Source organism: Macaca thibetana, chromosome 12 (assembly GCF_024542745.1).
Source record: "Macaca thibetana thibetana isolate TM-01 chromosome 12, ASM2454274v1, whole genome shotgun sequence".
Classification (NCBI taxonomy): domain Eukaryota; kingdom Metazoa; phylum Chordata; class Mammalia; order Primates; family Cercopithecidae; genus Macaca; species Macaca thibetana.
Window position 1 is genome coordinate 33022109 of NC_065589.1, and position 26971 is coordinate 33049079.

Consider the following 26971-nt stretch of genomic DNA (forward strand, 5'->3'; position numbering starts at 1 on the left):
AGAAGCATCAGCAGGAGCTCAAGAAAATCAAACCAGTATTCATTGAAGCATAAAAAATATAGCACATTTTGGTTGCAAACAAAAACGATTCCACCATTTAAGCCTCTATGTGCCAAAATCCAACTGTACGATTTGAAATAAAAGCATATGAATTGCTGTCCCCAAAATAAAAACAAAAATATACATGTATTAGCAATGTGACTGGCAAACATTTGAGATGAGGGGGGCGGGTAAAAAAATAAAATAATAAAATAAAAAAAGAAGCTCACATAGCATCATCAGCCTGGCTGCAAAGCGTATTGTATCATGGCAAAGGAAAACCAGGAATCAGCTACAGCACTGGAAAACCAAGCTGCCACACGGCACTTGCGCAAGCCACGCTCTCTGCACATGAAGCCTACAACAGTGGACTTGTTATCATAAGACCCAGCGATGAAATAGCGAAATAGCATTGGAAAGGCATCAGGTTGGTAAGCCACTGGAGAGATCATTTGCAACAAAACACATGCAAATCCTGAGAAAGACACACCTTCCCCAGCAGAGGAAGGGGTTTTTACTTCTGGAGACACCTCCTTGACCTCTTTTACACTTTTCTCATGTGGGGCCCCTGCCGGGGCACTCTCTTCGGGAACTATTTGGGCCTCCGCACTAGACTCCATTTGGCCCTTACTGAGGCCTTTGGGTTGGTCTGAGGACTTAGCAGCCCCACACTCTTTCTCAGGAAGAGCAGCAGGTTTCTCTTCCTCAGCCATCCGACTCTCTAGCGTTTCTTCTTCTTAGGGATGAAAAAGATGTTGACATCATGACCACAGAACAATACATGAAATGACAGAAATATTACTAAAGGAACACTTTCAGCTCCATTAGAATGACCTCATGAAGACCTCAGCTGTCTTTTTTATTTTACCGTTTGGATGAACAAATTAATATTCTAATGCAACATACATTATGTACTGGTTGGAAAACTATGATGTATAATCTGCTAATAGTGATGACTTTTAAAGTCTCATTAAAAGGCAATTTATTTTAAAATTTGAGAGCTGAAAGGGTTGTATTGATTGATTACCCTTATTGGAAATGGCAGTAAGTTGCACGCATGTGGAAAGCTTGCTGGAAATAAGAGATGGTGCTGCCGGATAACAGATGGTTGTGAAAAGATGGATGTACTGATGTACTGAAAAAAAAAGTCTTTAAATTTGTTAGACATGTGCTGTTTTCGCCAATGCAGGAAGCCCCTACATAAGAATTCCCGGCTGCTTTATTTAAAATGTGCAAATTTTGCTAAAGAAATCTTTGGGAATAAAAAAAGCCTTGCCTCAAAAGAATATCCAACCAATTACCTTAACAGCTTTATCACAAAGTCCACCAAATTTACTTAAAATACAATTTATTTAGCATTTACAAGGTAAGGGACTACCTAAGTCAAGTTATGTTAGCTTCATTGCATTATGATGTTGGAGAAAATGAACATTTTCAAGAAGTAAAATAAAATATGTTAAAAACAAGGTCAAGGTTAAATTTAAATCTGTTTAGAAAAGTCTACCTCTGGGACACAACTATTACCATATTGTTTAACTCCCTGAAATATCAGTAAATATCAGTTCATGTATAATTCTCCTTGACACTAAAGAAAAAATATGCACATTAGTAATAAAGTCTTATTTCTGTAATTCAAAACAAAATCATCAAGGAAAGATCATTGAGTGGCAATCAAACGGCCAAAATAACCACCCCCCAAACCATGTATATCAAATAAAAAAGTTAACATTTAAGATGTAAAGATAAACTTTTCAAGTTCATGAGTTATTGCACTAATTTGTTTCTCATTTACACTTGAAATGTCAGTAAAAATAAGTAAATCCCATTTTGTCACTTAAGGAATTAGAGAGAAGTATATGAGCTGTTTTATAGTTTTATAAATGGAATATTCTTACAAAATTCTTATGAAATAATTGTGCATTGTTTAAATGGCCCTGAGGGAAAGACTACAGATAAGAAGAAAAGGAATTTTCTTTTTTTTTTTTTTTTTAGAAATATTAATATCCTCAGAGAGAAACAGAGGGAGAGAGAGGGAAATAAAGAGCTACGTTATCTCTTCACATTTAGCACTCATTTTTATTTTTGTAATTTAATTATGGAATTTAAAGTAGCATTTTAAAAATTTAGATTCTAACTTGTTATTTTAGGAAAATTTTATAATGTCATAGATTTTGATTACAGTTTAAAGAATTTTAATATAACTGCACTATAATGTTACCTTTTTGAATAAAGTCTAATCAAGTTAATGTACATGTTTTCAAATCCATGTAGCTTTTTAGCTTTCCATTTTCTCATTTGGTATAAATCATATTTATTTCCACTACAATTGTTCCTTATTTAAAAACACACATATTTTAGAAATTTAGTTTAGAAGAACTTAGTTTCACTTAATAGGACTTATATTTCTTTATCGGAGAGCCTGAGCTATTGGTGTTTTGTTTTCAAAAGGGTCCTTGAGGACGCTTATTATGATGACTGTAGTTGGTGAGCTGTAAGCTTATTCCTTATTGCTTTAGAACTATCTGCTTTCATATTAAATATTGTCCCTTTTGGAAATAAACTCTTCACCTAAGCAAAAATATATTTAGCTGTACCTTTTTTTTTTCTTTACCAAAACTACCTAGTTAGAATGAAACATATTGCAACCCATCACCTACTTATTTTATCCTCACGATAACCAATTATACACTTGAGTCTCTCAGCTTTATAAGGCTAGAATGACAAAGGCTTTGAATCATTTCCTTCATTTTAGTCCAGCTCTACTGATGTGGGCCAAGATTTAGTCACCTGGGGAAGCCTCTGTAGTTTCTGTAGATGATTACATGATATGGGGAAGTACATTGTTTCCGTAACATTTATTCTGCTCTAAACAGATTCTTCATTCTTTCTCTTTTAAAGATCTATCATATTAATACAGCACTAAAAAGAAAGCTAATGCTATTTAAAGATACTATTTAATAGTAACATTATGTGTCTAAGGAGTAAAAAAATTATATTAAGAGTCATCTTGTTTGGTTTGGGTAAGAATATGTTCTTCCCCCGCTGATTATTGGCAGGGAGCAGAAAGAAGTCATACTTTAACAGAATAGTTTTTTGCTTCTCTCTCTCTCTCTCTCTCTCTCTCTCTCTCTCTTTCTTCTCAGAAGCAATGATACAGAAAAAGGAAGTGCTCACATGCCTCTAGTAAGGCTTCTTTTATATAAATTGTTAAGGCATTTGGATAGATTCAACTTATATAGGAACTTCACTTTCATGCAGAGAAAACAGGCTCCTATCCCTCCCACCCTGTATGAAGGCACACTTAACATGATGCAGGTGGTCAAAGCTGCAGGCCGGGGAGGAGGAGCAAAAGGAGACCATGCTTGGTTCACCTTTCTCCTGGCCTAAGTGGGCCTCTGCATTCTGCGCTGTGACACTGGGGAGCACACTAGAGGTGGTCCATTCTGAGCTGAACAAAGGATGCTCATAGTACTCCTCATCGGAATTGTAAGGGTCATCATCAGGCACAGACACCGAGATGGAGGGGGCTAGGAGTCTACGCCTCTCCCCGCTGGTGGTAGGTTCATGGCTGGGGAACCTGTGTAGAGGACCCACTTGATCCTCAGCCCCTTCATCTACAAACAGACACACAGGAAGAAACTGCAGGGAGAACTGGACAACACAGACACAAGATCAGACGGACGAGACAAACACCTACACAAGGACACGAAGGGCCACAGAAGCAGCACAGCAGGATGAAGGGAAATTAGCAAGATCAAGCTGATGGAGGATGGGAGACAGCGAATGTTTCATGCCTCAGTAACCACTCAATTCCACCTATCCCTTAAGCAAGTTTGTCATTGATCTAAGTGAACCAAAAGCATTGACAGTCCTGCTGCAAAATAAAAATCATCTATACATTCCTCTCAAACAAGTCAGAATAACCAAGGAATCGTTGGAATAGAAACAAAGCCTTACAAAACAAATGCATTCTTTGGAAGAAATTCTTTCATGAAGATTAACTCTACTCGTGCTTATATCAATATATTTATAAGTTAAAAAAGAAGAAAGTTGTTAGGATTTAATGCCTGTAAGATTACGAAGAAAATAGTCCTGTTTAAAACATAGCCTTAATTTTCTAGGATGCACAAGTAGTTAGTGTTTTGGTTAATTTAATTCTAGTTAATAACGTTAACCAGAAAGTCATTTTTAATTTTAGTCCTGTTAAGAAAAATCTACAATGCATTATTCCTCTTCCCTGCCTTAATAAGAAATGAGCAGTCAGCATAGCTCTTTCTTTGGATGCTAAGGCTAATGTAGTACCTAGGGACATCATTTTAAACAGGGTTCTGATTTGCAGGGCAGAGAAAGTATACTGTTTTAAGAAAGCCTCTAATATTATAAACTTGTTTTCTTATGTTTTGTTTCCCTCCTGAAAGCTTAGTAGAGATACAATTAGCTGAAAATTTCTGCAGAGTCGGCTACAGATTCATCAAGACTTTATTTCATGTAGTTTCATTTGTACCACTGGCTCTTGGCTGTTTTTCATGTTTCAAATCTCTTATTGCATGTTTCTTATCGAAATGCTAAAGTAACTACTCTCATTTCTGTTCTTTCCTGTATCTTGCCTAGGAAATTTGCATTATTTAAATATATCTCCTTAAATATACAACTGTAGATCAGTCTGCTTAGCATTTGGATTCTTGTATAATTCAATGAGCACTTGGCTTCTGATGTGATGCAGACATTATATCTCAGGCCTATGTGGTGGTTACTAAATTTGCTAATCACTATTTATTTACTTATATTGAGAAATCAATTTAAAACTTCATGACTCTCAATAATAAGAACAAAATCTATAGTATCTATCTGTACAGTTTTTATTTATATCAGATTTTAAGAAGACAAAATTATAGCATTAATTTGCAAATATACTATATTTTTAGGACAGTAACTTATTTTTGGCAACCAAGTGATGACAACTAGAAATAAGTCTGAAATCATGAGGATACTAAAATAACATTTTGTAGAGTGAATACATTTAATCTTTCAAGCACATTATTTACTGATTGTTCCATGGAAGATGTTTCTGGATAGATGCTCAGAACTTTCTCAGCCACAATGCTTTTTATATCATGGGATAGCAGAAGCCTAAAATAACATTTGGTATTCTTAGTTCAACTCGGCACGATTTCGCAGCTGAGCAGATAATTGTCCAAGATCTGGCCTACAACACTGACTGAATCATAGTCCTGGCTTGTCACATGTCCTAGCCATTCATATTTCTCTCAGTGGATCTCTGGGGCTATAAACTCCCCATGTATGCAAGTTACTTCTAAAACTCCTGATATGTTCAATAGGGTACTTCCATGATCAATAAATGAAAATGGGATATGTTCCTCTCTGCTTTTCAACATTTATTTTCTGGGAGTTACCGCAGACTATAGTATAAAACTGAAGAATTTCAAGCTGAGAGTAAACCAATACTCATTGTTTTAACCTTTTGCAGATTCTGGCCATCTCTTTCTTGTTGTCATTGTTCTTTGTGAAAGTGCCAAAATTTAAAAACAGTCCAGAGCCTAGCTTCAGATCTATAGCATTTTAAAAAATGGTATTTTCTATTCTGAAAACTTTCACTCTAATCAGGAAACAACAAAAAGAATACCACAAAATTTGAAAGCTCCAGTGGAAAAAGTAGCTTCTTTGTAGTACTTGTCTGGCCTGGGACCAAGGCAACTTCAAAAAGAGTGTCTGGCAAAGTCCAATCTTCTCTTGGTACTGTGAGCTGTCTGTACTCCAAGTCTCTGTTTAAGACCTATAAGCCTAAAGTCTATCTACGTTGCAAGCTCTAGAGATATGCCGGGGAAGCTATGCTTTATGGGGACCAGGGAGGGCTAAGCCAAACAGGGCACTTGATTCTAATGATAATGATAGAAGACATTAGATTCTCATTCCTTATGGTGTTGTGCATGGCAGGTGCATCTGGATCACTCTCAATGGAGATGGAAGACATAATAATTTTAAATAAATAAATAATAAATGGAATATTTATTTTTAAGCTTTTTTTTTTCTTAAAGGAAATTAGTATAGTAGCTTGTAACAAATAACTCTCATTTGAAGATAATTTACTTCCATAGTCTCACAGTAAGAACCTTGATAAGAAACAGCCTTAGGGATGTAGTGCAACCGTGATTGCAGAATTTAGATTTGGATTTGCATTCTGGATAAGACACTTATCCAGACATAAACCATGACATTTTGGGCAAAGGAGTGGAAATGAATATTATCTATCTTTGTGGGTTGCGGGGAGGATTAAATGAGAAGATATCTGTGAAAATGCCAAGCACAATGTCTGACTCCATACATCTTAGCATCTGTGTCTTCAGTGTACTCAAACAAGTTGTCAGGTACCTCTGTTCTTTCCCCTCATTTAACACATCAAAGTTGGAGTTGAGAGACATATGAAAAATTAAATTTATTTCACAACAGTTTGCTGTTTGAGGTCAGGATTGAATGTATGCATCCTTTTACTAGAAGTGGGCATGCTTCTGGGGACTCTGCTTTTGCCACAGAATATTCTATTTCATTTAATAATGTGTTATGCTAAAAACAGGGTAACTTTATATACCTTGGACTTCTGCATAGTTCTTCTGCATAATTATAATCTTCAAAAATAAAGCTTACCTGCTTTCAATGGAGGAATAAACTTTACTTTCCCTAGTTTGCTTTCATTCAAACTTTTTTTTTTTTTTTAATAAAGCATTTGAAAATTTACACTGGGCTAATGTAAGGTTTGCCATGTAAAACCCAGCCTTGGTATGCCAGCCTCCTTTGGAGACTGCATCTTGTGGAATGTTAGTGATTCGGTGCTTTTTGCTTGCTGTGGCATCACAGCATATGGTTGATGGCTGCTGGCTGCACTTACATTGTTCTCCACATTTCCAAGCCCTTTCCATTCTGCCAGCTTTTGACTGAGGACTCCTCAGTCTGCTGACTGTTACTGCTGCCCCAGAATGACATAAAGAGAAAACTACTTTCAGATGAGCGATGATTAGGTCACCACATCCATGACACAGGAAAACACCACCCTAGAATTCTGGAGCAAACCTAAAAGCGCAGAAAGAATCCTGGTTCTATGTTCAGATTATTCCATACCTTCACAGCCTTCCAAATTCTAATAGCTCAGTCCAAATGACAACTATTATGATTAGGCCAAAAAGAAAAAGGAGGTTAATTTGAAAACATCATAACCAGTACAGTTTTGGTTTACTGTACCATAGTTCCTTTTCTAAGTGTGCAGCTTGTTTCATTTTTTTTGATCAAAATCCCTTGTAAATGTTTTCCAGAATAAGCACATGTCCTGGGAATTACTAATATTACATTAATTATAATAAATATTCATAAATGATAGTAATTAACATTTTAAATTATTTTTAGTGGAAGCTCTCATGCTTTCCCTTTGGGAAAGAACAGCTTTAAAAAGTTTGATAATTAATAAAAAGAAAGTGTATCCTCAAAATCGCTGAATTAATCTAACAAAAGAGCTTTCTTCCATTTGTACAAAAGGATCAGACTGCAGCAGTCACTACTCCCTCAGATTAAAGTTGCTTTGAGGGTATCAAGGACGGTAAATAATCCGCTAGATAAGGCAAAAAAATCCACCTGCTCCCTTTCCACCTGACCTGCTATAAGCAATATATTGATGGAATTTGGGCTGAGTATTTACAAACTACTTGGTTTGAAAAATTGAACAGTTCAATCCTGTCTTGTGACTTGTCACTAATTTATTTTCTGACAAAACTAAACTTAAAAAATACTTGTATATTACTTAAGTGTGGCTTAACATAAAAGACAAGCAGTAGTTTGTCTATACCACAAATCTTTTACATATTTAAGGTGAGAATATTATCTGGTCTTTATAGAGGTAGAGTTTATAAAATATATACATCTATTTTTCTTAAATCTCAAAAAATGGGTATACATTTAAAAGGAAATAATCAGAACTTCAGATAGTTCAATGCTTAAAAAATTAAAAATACAAGTTTGGCTTGAAAATAACTTTGAATTACTTTCAATAAGAGGTTAGTTGGTGTTTTCCTTGAATATCTTGAAACAGCTTGAAGAAAGTAATTCCAAAATATTAGGGAACTCTGGAAAGTTGACACCTAAGTTACCCAAATGTGAAGGTGATTCTACATTTTATTTATTTATGCTTTCATTATATCCATCATATTGCCCTACAGGAAGCAGGCTGGGTGAATTCCCAGATGGATGGGGGGCACTGCTTCTTTCCTTTCTGTTCCAAATTCCATATACAGTAAGAAGATTAAATGACTTGACCTCAAGCTGACTTTTGGAGTAAACCTATTCTGTCAACATCATATCCCTCTCTGGGTTAAGAGGATTCTCTGATGCTTGAAAAGCTTTAAGTAGGAGCTTAAAAACATTTTCCATGGCCTGAAGGAGGTACAAGGGTCATGTCAGGCTTCCCCCTGCATTCAGAGTGAAATCTAGGCCACTGACCCCAGCTGACCACGGCTTACTCTCACACTCCCCTCCACTGCTCTACTCTTTCTCACTACCCATTAGCCACGGACCACCTTCAGTTCCTGGGCCACTTCATCTTCTTGGGCACCTGAGCACCCTTGTGCTTTTTTCTATCTTTGTTTGGCCAACACTTTCTCCTCATGCTTCTGGTCTTAGCTACTTACCCATCCCCTCACCTCCCAATAAAATAAGATTTCCCTTGTAATATTTTAAAGCTCCCTATTCTTTTCCTTTTCAATGCTAATCCAATTTAAAATTATTGGTAAGTTTATTTATTGGATTCCTGTTCTTCATTGGATAGTGCTTGTTTTATTTATTTATTTATTTATTTATTTATTTATTTATTTAGAGACAGAGTCTTGCTCTATCTGGAGTGTAATGGCGCCATCTTGGCTCACTGCAACCTCTGCCTTCTGGGTTCAAGTGATTCTCCTGCCTCAGCCTCCCGAGTAGCTGGGATATAGGTGTGCGCCACAATGCCTGGCTAATTTTTGTGTTTTTAGTAGAGACAGGGTTTCACCATGTTGGCCAGGCTGATCTCGAATTCCTGACCTCAAGTGATCCGCCCGCCTCGGCCCCCCAAAGTGCTGGGATTACGGGCTATAGTGTACTCTTTAAAAGCAGGGATCATGTCATTTTGTTCACTAGTATATACTCAGAATTTGAAGAGTACCTGAAATATTGTAGGACTCAGTAAATATGTGCCCAGTGAATGGATAAACACAAGGTCAAAAGGAACTTTTCAAACATATAAATTAAAAGATTAAATCACATTAACTAATAATCATTGGCTGCTATGCACTGATTATTATCCCTAACATTTCTTTTATTCCTCAGAAAAATTTAATTTGTTTATTATTTCAGGCAGTAAATTGGGAAAAAAAAGGGCTCAATTTAAGAAAGAAAAACCTTGCTAAGATAAATTTAGGTTTATAAATATGTAACAAAATAAAATTATATTAGAGTTGATAATATATGGTTCACTAATTCAATTTTTTATATTTAGGAAGTCAAAGAATATTTTAAATGGACCTAATTACAAATGATAAAAAGACAAGTCTTTTAAAATAAATGTTCTTCAGTCTTAAACACAGTAAAAAGGAAAAAAAAATGTGTGAATGAATAACATAAACACTTCTAAACTTCTGGTTTTAATATATGAAAACTAAGTAATATTGAAACAACAATGGAGCCCTAGTTCTCCTCTGCCTTTTCTTATAACTCTCAAACAATAAACAAAGGTTAACTGGTCTAAGAGAACCAGTAATTGTTCCCTTTTAAGTAGTGCCTTTCATCTCAAATTCTGAATGAATATTCTTCAAAGGCATCTTTTTGTTTTATCAATGAGAACTGAAAAGCTGACATGACATTCCATGGTGAGTAAGTTCATAAAAAGATCCATGGACAATAACAGGTCTCAACAGGAAAGAGTCATGAGCTCAGCTTCCAGTTCAGTGCTCTCAACATCAGATTCATTCATTAACTTCTTCATTTATTAATTAATAATTATTAAATTTGCTACAGGTCAAGCCCTGGGGAAGGTCTTGGCAATATTATAGTGAGCAAAACAGATAATTCCTGACACTTTCATAAGGAAATGTTGATTTCATTGATAAATCTGACTCCTACTATTATGGAGATTATATTTATATTTATTTTAATTTTTGTTCAGTCACTTACAAGGTAGAATTGTATCTTCCTGTTAAAGCATTCTAAAGTGAATGGGTTCTCTACAGTTATTTTAGCAACTGAACACAAAATTATCTTCCTTAATCAAGCAGATTTCTTTTATTTACCAAATTCCTCTACTTTTGCTTTTATAAAAATAAGTGATTATTTATTTAAAGTCTTTGTTTCTTCTTCATTATTTGAAACAGATAGCTCCAAAGCTTGGTCACATACTAACCAATACCAAAGTCCAGAGCTTACTGATTGAAGTTCATTGTTCACTCTTTATCAGAAGACAAATCCTGAAAAGTCCAATAGGCCTTACCTTCCTCCACTGTGACAGTCTGTTCTGAGGCAGGTGATGGGGGTGGAGAAGGAGGCAGATTAGCTGTTTCTTCAGCTGCTAAAGATCAAACAATGGAAAAATGAGATGCAATAATTAATCCTTTTAGGCTGGTAGATGTGTAGGAAGTTCTGCCATTTGTAAAAAGACCTTTCTATAAAATTCAGAAAAAGATTCAATAGTAAGCTGCATTTGATTTATTTTTAGGCCCATTACCTGATTCATGTATTTTTGAAAACCTAAAAAATAAGATAAGCATTTTATATTCTCCCAAAAAGTGATTTTATCATCTCTAGAAAAACAGATTAGAGATGCCTGCTAAAATTCCATCATTACTCTCATTAATGTGTCTACCTGTTCAATTAATAAAATATTTCATTTTGGCCCTAATTTACCATATGAAAACACACACAGGCAGGCAGACGTTTTTAGTCTGGATTCAGCTACTGACTGAAAAAACTATTAGAACTCTATTGTTCAACTGCTCAATCTGGGAACGTGTTATCTTGACCACTCATAGTTATTTTAGGGGACATATTTTTTAAACCTTTTGTTCACTGAGTCTAATTTCAAAACCCATCTTCTGTATGTATTCTCAGAAAAGGAAAAATAAACTTTCATAGCCTGAGCGAACTTTCAGACAAAAGCCATGTGCTGAGTAAACTTCTGGTCTTAGCAATCGATACACGTGAAGACGAACCAGAGAAAAATGTTCTAAAAGATGTAATTCATTTACAGTCAATCTAAGTTTTATTTTTCAAGACACTTACATGATTTGTGATCCCCTCATATGACAGTAAGAAATTTCAAAAGGAAATATTTCTCAATTAAGGCCAGTGGTTAAATCTATTTAAAATATTAGGGGAATTTCAATTTCATAAAGTAGTTAGTAGAGGCAGCTTTGGGATGACAGGTGACTTTTTAGTTCCTTATCCTATGGGCTTCTGCATGGTGTATTTTAAGATTTCAAGTTTTAAAAAATTGAGTTTTCTTTTCTTTCAAGGAATAAAAGTGAACAATAAACTGAAGGTTAATGTTTTAGATTAGATAATTCTTTATCTATGTGTTTTAAGAGAAAAATAGTCCTTAATAATTAAAAAATCCCACAGTACTAAAAATACTGAGTGTATTCTAAATTACTATTTTGGGAGGGAAGATTATTTTTATTATTTACTTTTTAATAGACAATTAAAGGAATACTGATCAAAAAATCAAATATCACGGATATATTAGACTGTAAGAGAGGGAAATGGATATGTGCTATTTTTAGGCCTTTAAAACCATACCTTTCTATGACTTGCGTGTATATACCTGTGAAATAAATATATATATTGAATTTAAGACAGTCTCCTTTCTTGTATCTCTTCATGTATATACATCTATCTATCTATCTATCTATCTATCTATCTATCTATCTATCTATCTATCTATCATCTATCTATGAGTAGGGGCAGCAAGGCTTTGACTGAGAGTGTTTCCTTTGGCAAGCGTGCATTACATGACTTGCCTGGCCTAGAGGGCATTTGTCTTGTTACTAAGGGAGAGAACAGCACTCTCTCAGCACCCTTAGATGAACCAAGTGAAGTTCAGTACTTCATATAAGATACAAAGTCATTCATGATTATAACAAAGCTCTGGCTATAGGTTTTGTGTAGTCAGTTCAGGAAGACCCAAACAAGGCTACAGTATAATCATTCACCAAAACCTGTTAAAGGGAAATAATCATCTCTTATGAAAGTTTTAGTATATTATCTTTATGGGTGGAGCCATGAAATAATGCATTGGCTTTATTTTAACAATAACTATTTCTAGTGGTCCGGAAAATGAAAAAATTAAGGGCCCCTTAGGGAAAAGTCTAACTGTAAGCTCACTCCTCTAACTAAAGACTATGCAAACACTACAATGAACCAGTGGGAAAAGATGAAAATAGGTCCTAGTGCATACCCAGTTAAGGTGTCTGATGAATGTTACATGTAAGGATGAAGTACAAGATATGGCCTATCTTTTGAACATGAAGACTTTATCCTGTGATCAGGGTGCAACAGACACAGTGCCTGACCTGAGGATCTTCTCATTTACCTAAAGGCAGAGCTGCAGTCTGGTCTTTATGCTGAGCTTCTTTCTCTTGTTCACCTTTCAGGACTGCTACAGCCTCAGCAGTGACTACTTGAACTATCCTTGCAGACACCTCCTCTGTAATAAACAGTAACAAAATAAAATATAATGATGAGAAGTCTGAAACAGAAAGCAAGAGGAAAAGTAACTAAACAGTATAGTGGGTTAGAATTCCATTTTCTTCCCCCTAAAAAGTACAATATACTTTTATAATTGCAGAGAAAACATAAACACATATATACAAAAAAGAAGAAGAAGAAAAGAAGTTGGTATTCTAGGAGCTAAGCTAAGCAAGCAAAATGAGCACAGAACGGAGAAAAAAATACTTATATGGTATTTGAACATTTTTTTTTTTTTGGCTTCAACAACAGAAATTTATTTTCAACTCTGAAGTCTATGACATCTCTGTAATAAAATGAATGTTTGTATCCCCTGCCCCCAAAGTCATATGTTGAAGTCTTAACCTCCAATGTGAAGGTAATTGGCACTTTATTTTGTAAAAGCTGTTTACAAAAATAGAAACAATTTAATTTCTTTATACCTAGTAAAACAAATTCAAGGAGAGAAGAGAGGATTCATTTTGAATTTAACTTAAATTTGTTTTATAGTTTTCTTATACTATTCTAAAAATGTAATTTATATAAGCTTGTGTGCTTGATATGCAGAAATATCATTATTTAAAATATGAAAACATGCCTCAAAATGTATATTTGTGGTTAAATAGCATTATCCAGGATCAGTGAAAATAAGATAAATTGTAAACAGGCAATGATATGTCAGATAGTCTCTTTCTAAAGAACTATGATTTTTCTAGATAGTAGATGTTTTAAAGATCTTTAAAGCCATATGACATAAAATCATCTCAGTTTCATTTTTTTTAAAAAAAGAGGGTTCAAAATTAAAATGATCAGTCTGTGAGACGCCAAATAACTAGTTTTTAGCATCCCTGACTATTATAATGTTCTTTCTCCTAAGCAGAACAATGGAAGAAATAACAAACACATAATCACAAAACTTTCTAACAGTCATGAGTGAATGACTAACAGAGATATATCAACTGTTTTAATGGTATGAAGGAAACATACTCACTCTCAGACCTGCTTAGCTATCTGTGTATCTAAAATACATCATTGTAATTCCATTCCTGATTATAGCTGGAAGCTATGTAACAAGTGATTAGCCATAACTGAGCAACATCTATCTATCTATCTATCTATCTATCTATCTATCTATCTATCTATCTATCTATCTATCTATCTATCTATCTATCTATCTATCTATCTACCTAATATATCATCTATCTACCTATCTGCCTGCCTACCTACCTATGTATCTCATAGACCATGTTAGATATTGTGAGAATTTACCTTTAGAAGATGACTATTTTATTTCTAAGAGATAATACTATCTTATTAGCTGTTTGTTTTAGTGTTGGAATAGAATTTTTCAGTTACACCAGTTAAATAAATAACATTAACAGTCATCAAAGCATCATGAGGAAGATTATCTGCTATGCTACTCAGTGAAGAGGGCAGTAGAGAAGAAAGGGCTGTTTGTTTTCATAAAGCCAGGCTACTGGGTAGGGTTTCTCTGAACATTCTCTGAAGGGCTGGGCTCCTAAAGTGATGTTTTTTTTTCATGGGAAAGAGTACACAAAAAGGGCTACAGAAAATTAAATTAACTGTAAAGATATTGCTTAGACGTCTAAATTGTTTAATAATGTTACAAAAAGAATTATTTTAGGTTTTGAGAATTGCCACTTACATATATTAATTTTTAATGCAATTAAAATATATAAAAATCAGTAGAGTGAGGTAGCCTCTTCTAGCACCCCAGTGATTTATGGAAAATTGAGTATAATAAAGAGGTGGAACAATCATGGCAGAAATTGGGATATATATATAGGACCTTTATGTCTTCTGGATCATTCTTGCATCTTTCTTTTAGCATGTATACAAACTGTAGTATCTTCCTATGGCATTTAGTACATCTCACACAGAATTGTCCTGGTTCACATGGCTTATCTCCCACACTATGTAAAGTTTCCCAAGTCAAGGACTCTCTTCTGTTATTGTTGCAATTCTGACTTTTAAGTTCAGGGGTACATGTGCAGCTTTGTTACAGAGGTAAACTTGTGTCTTGGGGGCTTGTTGTACAGACTATTTTATCACCCAGGTATTAAGCCTAGTACCCATTAGTTATTTTTCCTGATCCTCTCCCTCCTCCAATCCTCCACCTTCCAATAGGCCCCAGTGTGTATTGTTCCCCTTGATGTTGATGTGTCCATATGTTCTCATCATTTAGCTCCTACTTATAAGTGAGAACATGCAATATTTGGTTTTCTTTTCCTGTGTTAGTTTGCTAAGAATAGTGGCTTCATCCATGCCCTGGCAAAAGACATGATCTTGTTCTTTTTTATGGCTGCATAGTATTCCACAGTGTGTATGTACCACATTTTCTTTATCCAGTCTATCATTGATGGGCATTTAGGTTGATTCTATGTCTTTGCTATTATGAATAGTGCTGCAATACACAATTCTTGAAGCTTCTCTTACTGAGTTTTACTCAGATTGGATGCTTAACAGGATTTTTTTTTTGACAGAATGGAAAATTAATATGAAAGGTTTTGTTCATAATGTTTACAAAAATTCAGAAATAAGTCATGCTTGTTACTACATTTAGTAACCTTAAAACCTCAAATTATCTTATTTACTCTATTATTAAGAATTTGATATATATATATCAAAACAGTATTTCTTAAATGGGGATCCTGCATTCTTGTTTAACTATTGATAAATATTTTTAGAGCCTGAGAGTGTTTTACATGTATTAATTTTTTTTAGATTGGGAAGATAATCCAAAATAAATAAGTATCCATTGGTTATATGAGCAAATTATAACAGAGCAATTCTACATTATTTCAGTCTTTTTCTTTGGTATTGTATTTTAGGTTACAGTTTTGATATCATGGAGAATTATTTTAAATGTTGAGAGCTAATAAGAAAGGAGCGGTGGATTTAATACATAAAGGATGCAGTCATACAAGTGTAGCCCAAATAACATTGTGGTACACTGTATAAATAGACTTTGAAAATAGTTGAAACAGAGACAAAAGGAGAATAGAAGTATTACTTGTCTCCGGTTCAGTATAGAAATGTCCAACTTAAACAAAGGCACGGTATCAGCCAGTACTATATTTCAATCGTGAGTGATAATTTAGTTTCAGCAAAGCAGTATCATTTATTGTAGATGAGAAGCAGCAGAGAGTTTGAATATTACTGGTTTCGTTGTTTTGGAGAAAATGAATTTATAAGTGTGCTTATGTCCCATAATGGAATTAGAACTCATGAATAAGTTAATTTTATTTTTGTACATTTTTAACCAAAAGTTGTAAAAAAAAAAAAAAAAAAAAAACTTAATCCGAGGGAGAATTGATAAATTTTTTCTTCTTTGAAGGAATTTAAGAGAATTTGAGAAATATTATTTTAGCATAGTCAAACAAGCTGTTGGCTTAACTGACATATTATCTTTAGGATTTTTTAGAAAATAATATTGTTAAACTTTTTCAAATAGGGCATAACACATTTTATAATATAAAGTTCACCAGTGAATTTAGGAAAACAGGAGCCTAAGAATGTTCTGGGAATTTCAGTTGGTCCAATTAATTGAAAATCTTCCTCTAAGTAAGGGCTGCCATTAGCAGAGACAGAAGCATTCTTAAGGAAGGAAGAAATGGGCTTCTTTCCCTGGAACCCTCATCAGCAGATCTACTGGGTGAGCGTCATCCTTATAGCATGGCTCCTGGGGACACGAGCAGATTCACTCAGGGTTTGTGTAAAGTTCAGGGCAGATTAACGATAAAGTTTCCAAACAAACTCAGAAGACAAGGAAAGACAGTCACAAAATCAGACCTACAAAAATATAAATGTAATGATTATGATGTGTGTGATTATATATATAATTTCTTCACTGATTCTACATTTGTCTATTAAATGCCTCATCCATCCATCCATCCATCCATCCATCCATCCATCCATCCATCCATCCAGTCTTTCTATATATTTAGGGGATTACTGATTGCTGTTTTTTGTTTGTTTGTTTGTTTTTTACAGTACACATCAGAGGGAATCTCACAGACTTTAATTCAGAAAAATGTGGGTACAAATTCCAGCATTGCTACTTTCTAGTTATTTCATACTATGAAATGTGCTCAATCTCATTTTTCTTTGATGCCTTATCCATAAAATGGAAACAATTTTAGTACCTGTCTCAGAGATTGTTGTGGGGACTCAATTACATAATTATATTAACAAGCTTGCCACATAATTATATAACGGCCTGGAATACAAATAAAATAAAAACTTCCAGATAGTCCTTCACCAACGCATCTTTATTTTCCCCTAGTCATGTATTTTTCTGAGTCTTCTACTTCAATATTTCTGCTTTAAAGAAAGAGCAATCGTGATATGCACTAAAGGTCAGCCCAACTAGGCTATTGTTATTATAACCATCTGAAAATATAGTTAATCCAATATCACTGATGTTGATGGCTACGTTAATGGACAAGGGAAGTATTTTTTTCCAAGACAAAGATATGAGAGAAGTAAATATTGTCTTTGTTATTTATTTTCTGGTTTCACACCCAATTTCCTGGATGCATAGGTCCTGGGCTACCATCTGCTCAAGATTCCGTCCAGCAAGTACCAATTCAGGACTGTCTATTCTAGACAGTGCTCTATAAGGTATGATAATCCTGTCTAATTCTGAACACAATTGGTGACATGAAAAATTCTCTTGATTAGACTACATTTTAATTTTCCATTGCTTACTTTTTCTACCTTCTATTCCTGTAGAATACTTTTTTATACTTTCTATTCTTTTATTCTTGCTTTGTCTTCCAAACATATGTGTAAAGTTATAAACAAGACTTAGTTGTTTAGAAGACTAAAGATGAATCTAGATTACACATAAATTGGGGAATTATTATTCATTACATGTAATTGAAAGGTAGCATTGATCTTCATAGCTGAAAACATTAAACAAACATAAAACTGCTTATTGTAATCTGATATTTTGAAAGGCTCAATTATCTTTCTTTCGAACTTCTAAAATGTTCTGGCACTGGACATTTTTTAGTTTATGTTAGAAATTATCTTAGTAAATAAGTGTATATAATACGTTTTTGTATTCTTTCTCTTGTGAATGTTCCATTCTCTCTTTTGTGAATGAATGTCAGGATTTTGATGTATTTAACAGTAGTTTTTGCACTGCAGTAAGACCCTTACATTGGTATTTGAATGCAATTTGCTATTATTTGTTATTATTTTATCATATTGATATTTTATCAATATGATGAGACAATTTCTATAAGTAATAATCTTATAACATGACTGTAAAGTCATGTCATGGCTATGCATGAGTGACAACTTGGATCTGCTCTCAAATCAATTAGAGGGAAAACATTAAAAAGGAACCTTTCTAAATAAAATTCATCTCATAATTTCCAAAAATGCTATTGATTAAAGATTGATAAGAATAAAGGATTTAAATATCTAATCCAGGCAGTAGAGCAATAGATGATAGCCCATCATCACTATCCAGGTAAATGCCTGAAGACAAAATGTGAAATCTGTCTTGAAAACTTTTCTTGGGAAACAAAGATGGGGTCAGTATTTAGAAAAGAGAATCAAAGTAGTCCTCTGGAAACAAAAAATACCTTTTCTTCCTATTAAGGAAATATATTGGTGGAAACAAATACAGGAGATTAATAAGTTTGAGAAACTAATTGAGAAATGCTGTCATCCACTGAAAACTACTTGATGAAACCCAAACAGTATCATGCTAAGCTACTTAAACATTTCACCTAACTAATGAATAAACATCACACTGTTATACAAGGTTATTAAGCAACCTTGTATGACAAGTTGTTACAGTAGGCACTTTCATTTCTTGTTGATGTTATTCAATACACATATTTACACATTGTCCAGATGGGAAAAACTGACAAAATAATGGATAAAGATATGCTTGTCCCATTTAGACATTGTTATGATTTACATCAGTATTTTATATAAAAGTAGGTTCTAGTGTCACCAAACCTGGGATCAAATCCGTCTCCATCTCTTACTAGCCAAAAGACCTTGGTTAAGTAACAATCTCTCTAACCTTCAGATTCCCCATCTGTAAAGTGGGAATAAAAGTAGTATTCATCTTTTGGTGTGTTGTAACAATTAAATAAAATAATATAAATCAAGTGCTTATTTAAATTAGGTACCACTGTTTTAATCACTCTTGATGTCCTGTTATCATTGAATTCTATGAACATCATTTGATTGACAAAATGTAGGTAAGATCTGAAAGTTTTTGTCAGACACTGAGATGATTCTGTCATTTTTCCCAATGAGTACCTCCTTGCTTAAATGCTGGGCCACTACTGGGACCCTAACAAACAATACATCAGGCTCCTGCCACTGATTATTTAAACTAAAAGGTACATAAAGTAAACTTTGCTCTACTGTCATATCATACTACTCAGCAGTTATAGCCATCATGACCTTCTGTTTTTTTTCCCCAATGCTGATTCATGCTGCACCACTGCCATGCTCTTCTGATCACACTATTTGCCACAACAAAAATGTTAAGACAACCTCAGGCTTTGCTTTTAGCACATTTTTAAAGTTATTTTGTTATATTTATCTATCAATATTGCTTGGTTGATTAATAACAAGAGCAACGGAGATGAAACTTTTTCAATGATCCTGGAAGTTTCAACTTGTTTCTGAGTGATATGTAACATTGTTTGTGGACCCGTAAGTTTGATTTTGAATTCGTACCCTGTGGTTTTTCAGCAGGACCAGCTATGATTACTTGAACGTGGAAAGGTTCACCAATTAGACTGTGAACAAAAAAATCCAAGCACCTCGGCATAGGCTTGAGAACATATTTTTGTTGATTTCTTTCAGGTTGTTAAGAGAGAAGTAAGAGACAGTGGCTGTAAATTCAACCATATGGAATATAAAAGCTTGTAAATGTTTTAAAAATCTTTGGTATAACAATGTTGTGTTCAAAGAAAACGACAAATAAGCTTACCGTACGCTTGTGGAAGAAGGAAAACAAAACAATTTTAGACAGAATGCTCCTGTCAAGAAAAGGTTTTTCTCAGTAGGGTACAGAATGGTTGCCTAGGAAACCAATACTAATTGCTGCTGCTGATGGAAACTAATCAACAAGGAAAGCACTGTGTAGTTTGAAGCACTCTGCTAAACAAAGACCCTAGACGAATTCATAAAAATAGGGAAAGAAGAAAAGTTCTTTGCTTCTACTCCTTGCTCAATTTGGAGAGTAAATGGTTCCTCTGAAACTATTTCCTGTAATCAACTGATGAGGAAATTAAAAGAGCAAATTCTTGGGTTTTTGTTTGTTTGTTTCCCTGGCACCTTTGCATTAATTAGAGGCCAGCATTGGCATGTCTCACCCTAGACAGACTTCTATTAATCTCAGGGGTCACACTGGCCAACACTACAGCTACAGATCTTTGCCCACCAGCTTTTTTTTTTCCCCCCAGATATTTCTTCTAAAGATTTAGTGATTAAAACAAGGATCAATTTCGTTTATGGGGAAAAATGCATTTGAGGTGAAGTTAGTTAACAAAGACAAATGCATTTAAGATAAAGGAATTATGATGGCACAAAATTCGGCTCTGATGGGTACTTAAATTTAAGAGAATTTATTTTGCACCTGTTATAGACAATGGAGCTATTCTTAGTCATTAGGGGGATACAAAGATGAGTAAGATACGGTGTTCCTACATTTAAATTTTGTTTAAAGAGGGGCAATCTTGTTGAAGGACATGTTTTATTTTTCTTCTTTAAGATTTACTAGTAGTGGCCACAAATGTTGACTGATCCTGCCACAGTCACTCATATGGTCCTCTTAGGAAATGGATTTACAAATTGGTAGACTAGGATTGTGAGTACAGTGTATAATTATAGGATAATTTTCCCTCTCTTGCTCTTTTTATTCCTGTACCTCCACATACATGCTCAAACCCACAATCTTGTTTAGATTACACCTTAATGTACTCAGATGAAGTCTTTAGAGTTTAATAGAACTGGCCTAGCATTTAAATTTGGTCAAGGAGGAAAATGTAGTAAATTAATACTATTATCAGTGAAAGGACATCATAGGTTAAAAACACTACATTACGGAGTCAAAAGTAATTAGAAAAGCACAAATCAGAGATAGTACCTACTGTAAAATTTTGCTTCTAATTTTAAGTGCCCAGCTGAAAGTAGGGAAACAGAAAACACATTTATGCAGGAGAAATACAGTAAGCCAATATCATTACAATTTAGCTTTATATTTATCATGTTCTAGTTAAGGTTTTCTACTGCTGGTGGTATTGGGGGTGTCCAATGGAGTAATGTATTGCATTTTTATGCTGTTTGTGGCCCATATATTACACATTTACTGATTAACTAAGGTTGTAATTTTTTATCAATCTTCACTTGAGAAAGACAAATTTCTAGAGAGGTTTGCTCCCCTGAAATTTTCAAATAGCTTTAACACTAACAAATTGAATCCAATCATCAAGGCACTGAGGGAACTGACAGTACTTTTGGAACTCTGAAATGTTCTGTTTTGAATCTCGTCAAAACTGTTACAATTGTACTACTCTTTGTAGATGTGGGGAAATTGGATTATATTCTCTTCTTCATTAAGTTTTAAAATACATGACATTGCTAAAGGAATGTGGCATGAGACATTTTAAATAATATTAGTGGGAAAATAAAATACCAATAAAACAAAGAGACCTTGAATAAATCCACCCTGAGAAAGAGTAACTGTGAGATAAACAAAATATAAAATATAGTGTGCTTGCAGAAAAGCAATAGTGTGTGTGTGTGCGTGTATGTGTGTGTGTGTGTGTGTGTGTTTATGCACGTGTTAGTACTCATGCACATAGAGGTCTGTCCATGCTTTTAAAGTCTCATCTGTATGTGGATACCTCACAGGTCTTGGACACAAGGAGCAAGGCTAGGGTTTCTTATGGAGAAATCAATGCTTCTATAGCTGCAAAACATAGGAATGTCAATGCTGGCCTGAGACAGAGGATATGATGGAAAAAATAATTCTAGATTCTAAAAATATGTCATTGGAATAAACTTTTGAAATTAAGTTCTCTATATACCAAGAATAGTCTTTACTAGTTACCTCTGTAAACACAGATCTTTCTTCTAGGAGAAGCTATATTTGTTACAATAAAATGGTAAAGATCAGCAGCTTAAATAACTTTTGTTTGATCCTTCTCTCTCATCCCTAACATAACTTAGCAAATTTTTGGAGGCCTTGTGACCTAGAATCATATGGAATTTAGGAGCCATGTGATAGGAAAAATCACTTTGTTCAAAATACATCATAAGGTACACTCAATGGTCACATGGAAAAACCAACATGACTTCTGCATAATTAGATTAAACCTCCTTATTTTACTCTTTATTAAACTCCTTATTAAAACTCCATAAGTGCTTAAACCTCCTTTCCGTCCCATCACCTTTCTAAGAATTCACAAACAGCAGCAATCATCAACCTAATCTGCTTTCTTCTTAGCAAGTTTCTCACTAACTACTAATGTTGTAAATAAGTGACTGTTCATTTTCTATGCCTGCATATTTTATGTCATTATAGCTACAAAAGTATTGTCTGCAAAGATTCTCTCTACACAAGCACCTGAAATGACTTGGCAGACTTTAAAAGTCAATATTAAATAGACATGGTAGTTCTTCATAATTTTCAAATCATAACTGAATATATAATCAGATAATCATGTTTTAGTAATCTTGTGGGGGGAGGTACAGTAAAATCAATTACACTATGAACTTCTGAAAACTGAAATACCTACTTAAAAAAAAGAAAAAGTAAAGTAAATTTGAACCATCCTACTATTCTTTCTTTAATAATGCTGTTAAATAAAAGCTCAGCCACAACCAAAGAGAAGGGGAGCACCTTCACTGGAAAAATTCTAAATATGTAAAATTGATGATAGTTAAAACACTGTTTGCCAGACCTGTAAGTAGCAAAATCAAGAGACTTTGCAAATCTTCTTTTTATAGCAAGAAGTGCAAGGTCAATGGCATATTTGTATTTGATACCATTATGATAGTACAAAGCAAAGACTTTAATAGAATTTTAAAATTTCTTCATGCCAAAAATATTCTAGAATAAAGATGATTTCTTTTAGGTTCTGTATTGATAAATGCATCCCATGGAAAATATTATTAAATACATTTCTTAATTTTAATTCTTCATTATGTAAGACAAATAAAAAATAAATAAGAATAATTTCAAAAGTACCTTGAGAAATTTGCAAATAACATACCAATCTTTAGAAAACATCTCTCGGACGTTTGTTGAAATAAAATTTTACATTGATGATTTTGCTTCGATGTTGTTTATTTATGTCATTTTCTGTAGCTGCGTCTCTCGACTGTATTGCTTCTCATTGATAGCAAGCACACCTCTAGAAGTACCTTCAAAGCGTGAATTCCATCTCTATTATACCTATACTTGCCAAAGAACTCACTCTTTACTTGAAGACAATGAAGTTTTATATCAGAATAGAAATGATATCTAGAAGCACAAAACTATAACTTGTTATTGTGATAGCTCTGGTTGTCCTATTGTAGGAGCCCAGCAGAAAAAGAAAGGTAGATAAAATTTGATGGAGTGGTAGAGTTGAGAAAAATGTAAGAACAGGATGCTGTCTAGGTAGGTAGCCTGATATAGGGCAAGGAAATTAAGCTTTGTAATGGGATTTATGGCGGGATTTTAGGCATATGAGCATATGCCTGCTGACTTGAAGAAAATGAAGAGATGGGATTGGGGAAGCAGATAGAAAAGTGCTGAACTCATGTTTCATTTACTTTCTAATTCCGCATAGGGCTGGTCCTAGGTAGGCAGATATTACTATACCCCTACAACATACTTGGTCTACGAAGAGAGCTTCATTTGGAATGAGAATCACAATCTTATGGAATAGATACGTGGGGCTTGCTGAGGATATGGAAAATCAGATTTCATTAAAAGGCTTTAAAATTTTTAGGAAAATATTACAATGAAAATTCAGTTTACTATGATAATATATGAAAAATATATTATTTTCTTCCCAACATAGAAGAAAAATTTCTAAATCAGGACTTGTACCTTTGTTTTCCAAAATGAAATTACAATTTCAGTATTTCATGTACAGGAGCCCTGATCATGAAGCAGTTGACCAATTCTTGGGTGTAAGAATATGCCTAAAAATAGCTTGGTTTCTCAGATTCCTTTCCTTTCCCTTTGCTAGTTTATCAGTCATTTTTCTCCCAACTTTTACAGAGGCCACCCCCTCCAAAAATATTTTATGTGAGTTTGTAGTTTGGGTTTGTTTTCTTAAAAAAATTGTGAAAGTAAAAACTCTCATAAAAGTAGAGAACTTTGTTGTTTTTGCTCTTTTTCTTGGATAGTTCTGAAATGCACACATGAAACAAAGAGGCAGGAATGACATGATCTGAAAACAACTAGAAGGTGATCAAAAACTATAGGAAGAGTAGTATTGTTTTAATGCAATCATTATGTTAATCAAAGTGTCTTACCTGAAACTTTATAGCATAAAATACAAGAAATACCTCAACATTTTAAATAGAGTTTAGAGTGTCCAAAATACTCTTTTAAAAGAAAATTTCATATTTTCATTTTCCCACAGAACTAGTAAAGAAAACCACTTTCTATTTACATACTGTAGTTTTTCCACATTCAGTTGTATCAAAGAACACAGGGAAAAGTTGAAACTTACCATTATTCAGGCCTCCGGAGACTCAAGCATTTCCAGTTAGAATTGAAGAAATGCTCAATATTATAAAATTTACTTTAAAATAAGTATAATTTGGGGGAGTTTTTTTTTCTTCACATCAAAAAAATTAAATTCAAACTTATCTAGTAATTCCATCATAAGATGATAAATTGTCAACTAGAGTAATTTATGTTCACCCTTAAAGAGTGAAATCCAACTAGAAAGGGAACCTGTGTCACCAAAATAGCCAACTCCTTGAGCAGTATTTTTGATGTTGTATTAGGATCATATGTGCAAGTTAAATGTGCTCTGCAGAGCATTTCATAACACATTTTTCTTCAGGATGGCAAATATTTACATGAGAGCAGCGGACTATAGTTATCCGAACTGAATGAACTTCCTCTCTTAAAATGTGACCTTTGTTAAGTGGCTACTATATTTGCTTCAAACTTAATTATTTGCTTCTTTTCTTATAGCAATCAGGACTTCTAAAAAACTAGATGAGAACTGGCTTGGAGAAAATAAATATCTTACATGCGTTGTGATCTACACCAAGTTAGTGCAATATTTGGAGAAAAAGCCACGTTCCCCAGGTCAGCATTTGTGTTCCAGTAAAGCTCAAAGGAAAGCAAGTTTATTCCAATTTTTTTAAAGCTTTAGTCACAAATCTCTATTTTTCAAGCTGATGAGAAAAATAACCAAAGTCAATTTTTAAAGAAAGACATAAACAAACATGGGCTGAAGATGCAAAATGCAATAAGGAGAAAAAGTATCCTGTGAACTGATTTATTTTTTTAAAGCGCTTATAAAAGTAAGTTGATAATTATTATTGCTATTATTAGTTTCCTCCTTGCAGAAGAATTTCACTAAAAACACTGAGATACTTAATGATTAGATTTAGAAAATGTAAATGGGAGCATTTTCATTCAAATATGTCAAAGGAAAAAAGAAAATTATGGATCACAGGAAGCTTTTATTAAGTGAAAAATGAAAACTAAAATGAAACTAAGGAATTATATTTAACTGAAATCACAATATTTTCCTAAAGTTAATGTATAAATTTCCTAATTTGATATGAAAATGTTGTTTACTATCTAAGAACTCATTTGCAAATAATTTTATAGACTCAAAGATGAAATAGAGAAAATAAAGGGCATTGGTGACATTTGGTCTTCAAAAATAGGATACATAATATCTTTCCAAGATGATACTGGTATACTCCTTTAATGGAGGCACATATTAAATCCATGACTTAGAATATCCAAATGCTTTAAGATTTAGATTGCCCATTTGTCAGAAATGAGATTTACTTGAGCTCCTGACCTAGAACAGCGCAGCAATCCTTATTTATAGTCAGAGGATCAAAAAGGACATGCATTATAGAGTTCCATTTACAGGATATTTCGGTGGCATTTTCAACCCAAGCCAATTATTACACTGGCCTCAATTCTGCAGAAATGAACATGAAAATTTTTTCTGTATCTGTGTATTTCTTAACCACTAGATTATCTTTTAGAAAGTTCATTTATCTGGACTTTTCATATTATTTTCAGTTCAGTAATTTTCATCATCAAGAAAATATCTCCAATTTGATATCTTATACAGCTATCGTCAGTCAAAGATATATTTTCTTTACTCCCAACTCTCACTCCCAATTTCAGAACAAGTTAAGTCTTCCACTATATATTTTCACTACAGTATTTTGGAGTTCCTACCTAATTTCTTTCTGTCCTAACCAACAGTTCTAAAGTCCTTACTTTGAATCTCGACTGTTTTCAGTTTCTTGATTTACCTCTTCATTCTCAGTTTTCCCTTCTTTCTTTTCTTTTCTTTTGAGATGGGGTCTCACTCTGTCACCAGGCTGGAGTGCAGGGGCGCGATCTCAGCTCACTGCAACCTCCACCTCCTGGGTTCAAGCGATTCTCCTGCCTCAGCCTCCTGAGTAACTGGGACTACAGGCGTGCACCACCAAGCCCAACTAATTTTTGTATTTTTAGTAGAGATGGGGTTTCACCATGTTGGCCAGGATGGTCTTGATCTCCTGACCTCATGATCTGCCTGCCTTGGCCTCCCAAAGTGCTGGGACACAGGCGTTAGCCACAGTTTTCCTTTCTAACATAGTCTTTCCTGCAGATTTATTGTTCACAATGTAGTATAAATTTTGTAGACCATTTTGTTTATGTGATTTCCATTCTCACAACTATATATGGATACTCTCTCTCTTCTTCTTCTTCTTCTTCTTTTTTTTTTTTTTTTTTTTTTTTTTTTTTGAGACAAGGTCTCACTCTGTTGCCCAGGCTGGAGTGCAGTGGCATTATCTCAGCTCACTGTAACCTCCACCTCCTGGATTCAAGCAATTCTTGGGCTGCAACCTCATGGGTAGCTGGTATTACAGGTGTGTGCCACCACGCCCAGCTAATTTTTGTATTTTTAGTAGAGGCAGGGTTTCA

The 26971-nt window shown here is 34.1% G+C and overlaps 1 protein-coding gene across 31 annotated transcripts in view; it reads right to left on the reverse strand.

Annotated features, from left to right (window-relative positions):
• MAP2 (microtubule associated protein 2) overlaps positions 1-26971 on the reverse strand; it is a 310528-nt gene that overhangs the window by 44025 nt on the left and 239532 nt on the right. For 13 of the 31 annotated variants that reach the window (XM_050752606.1, XM_050752604.1, XM_050752607.1 and 10 more), the window contains 3 exons: positions 12656-12769; positions 10559-10636; positions 530-775 (listed from right to left, as the gene is read on the reverse strand). In XM_050752606.1, the coding sequence (XP_050608563.1) occupies positions 530-775; positions 10559-10636; positions 12656-12769 (438 nt within the window). The remainder of the gene's footprint in view (positions 1-529; positions 776-10558; positions 10637-12655; positions 12770-26971) is intronic. The other 18 variants (XM_050752635.1, XM_050752634.1, XM_050752632.1 and 15 more) reach the window with 3 other exon arrangements.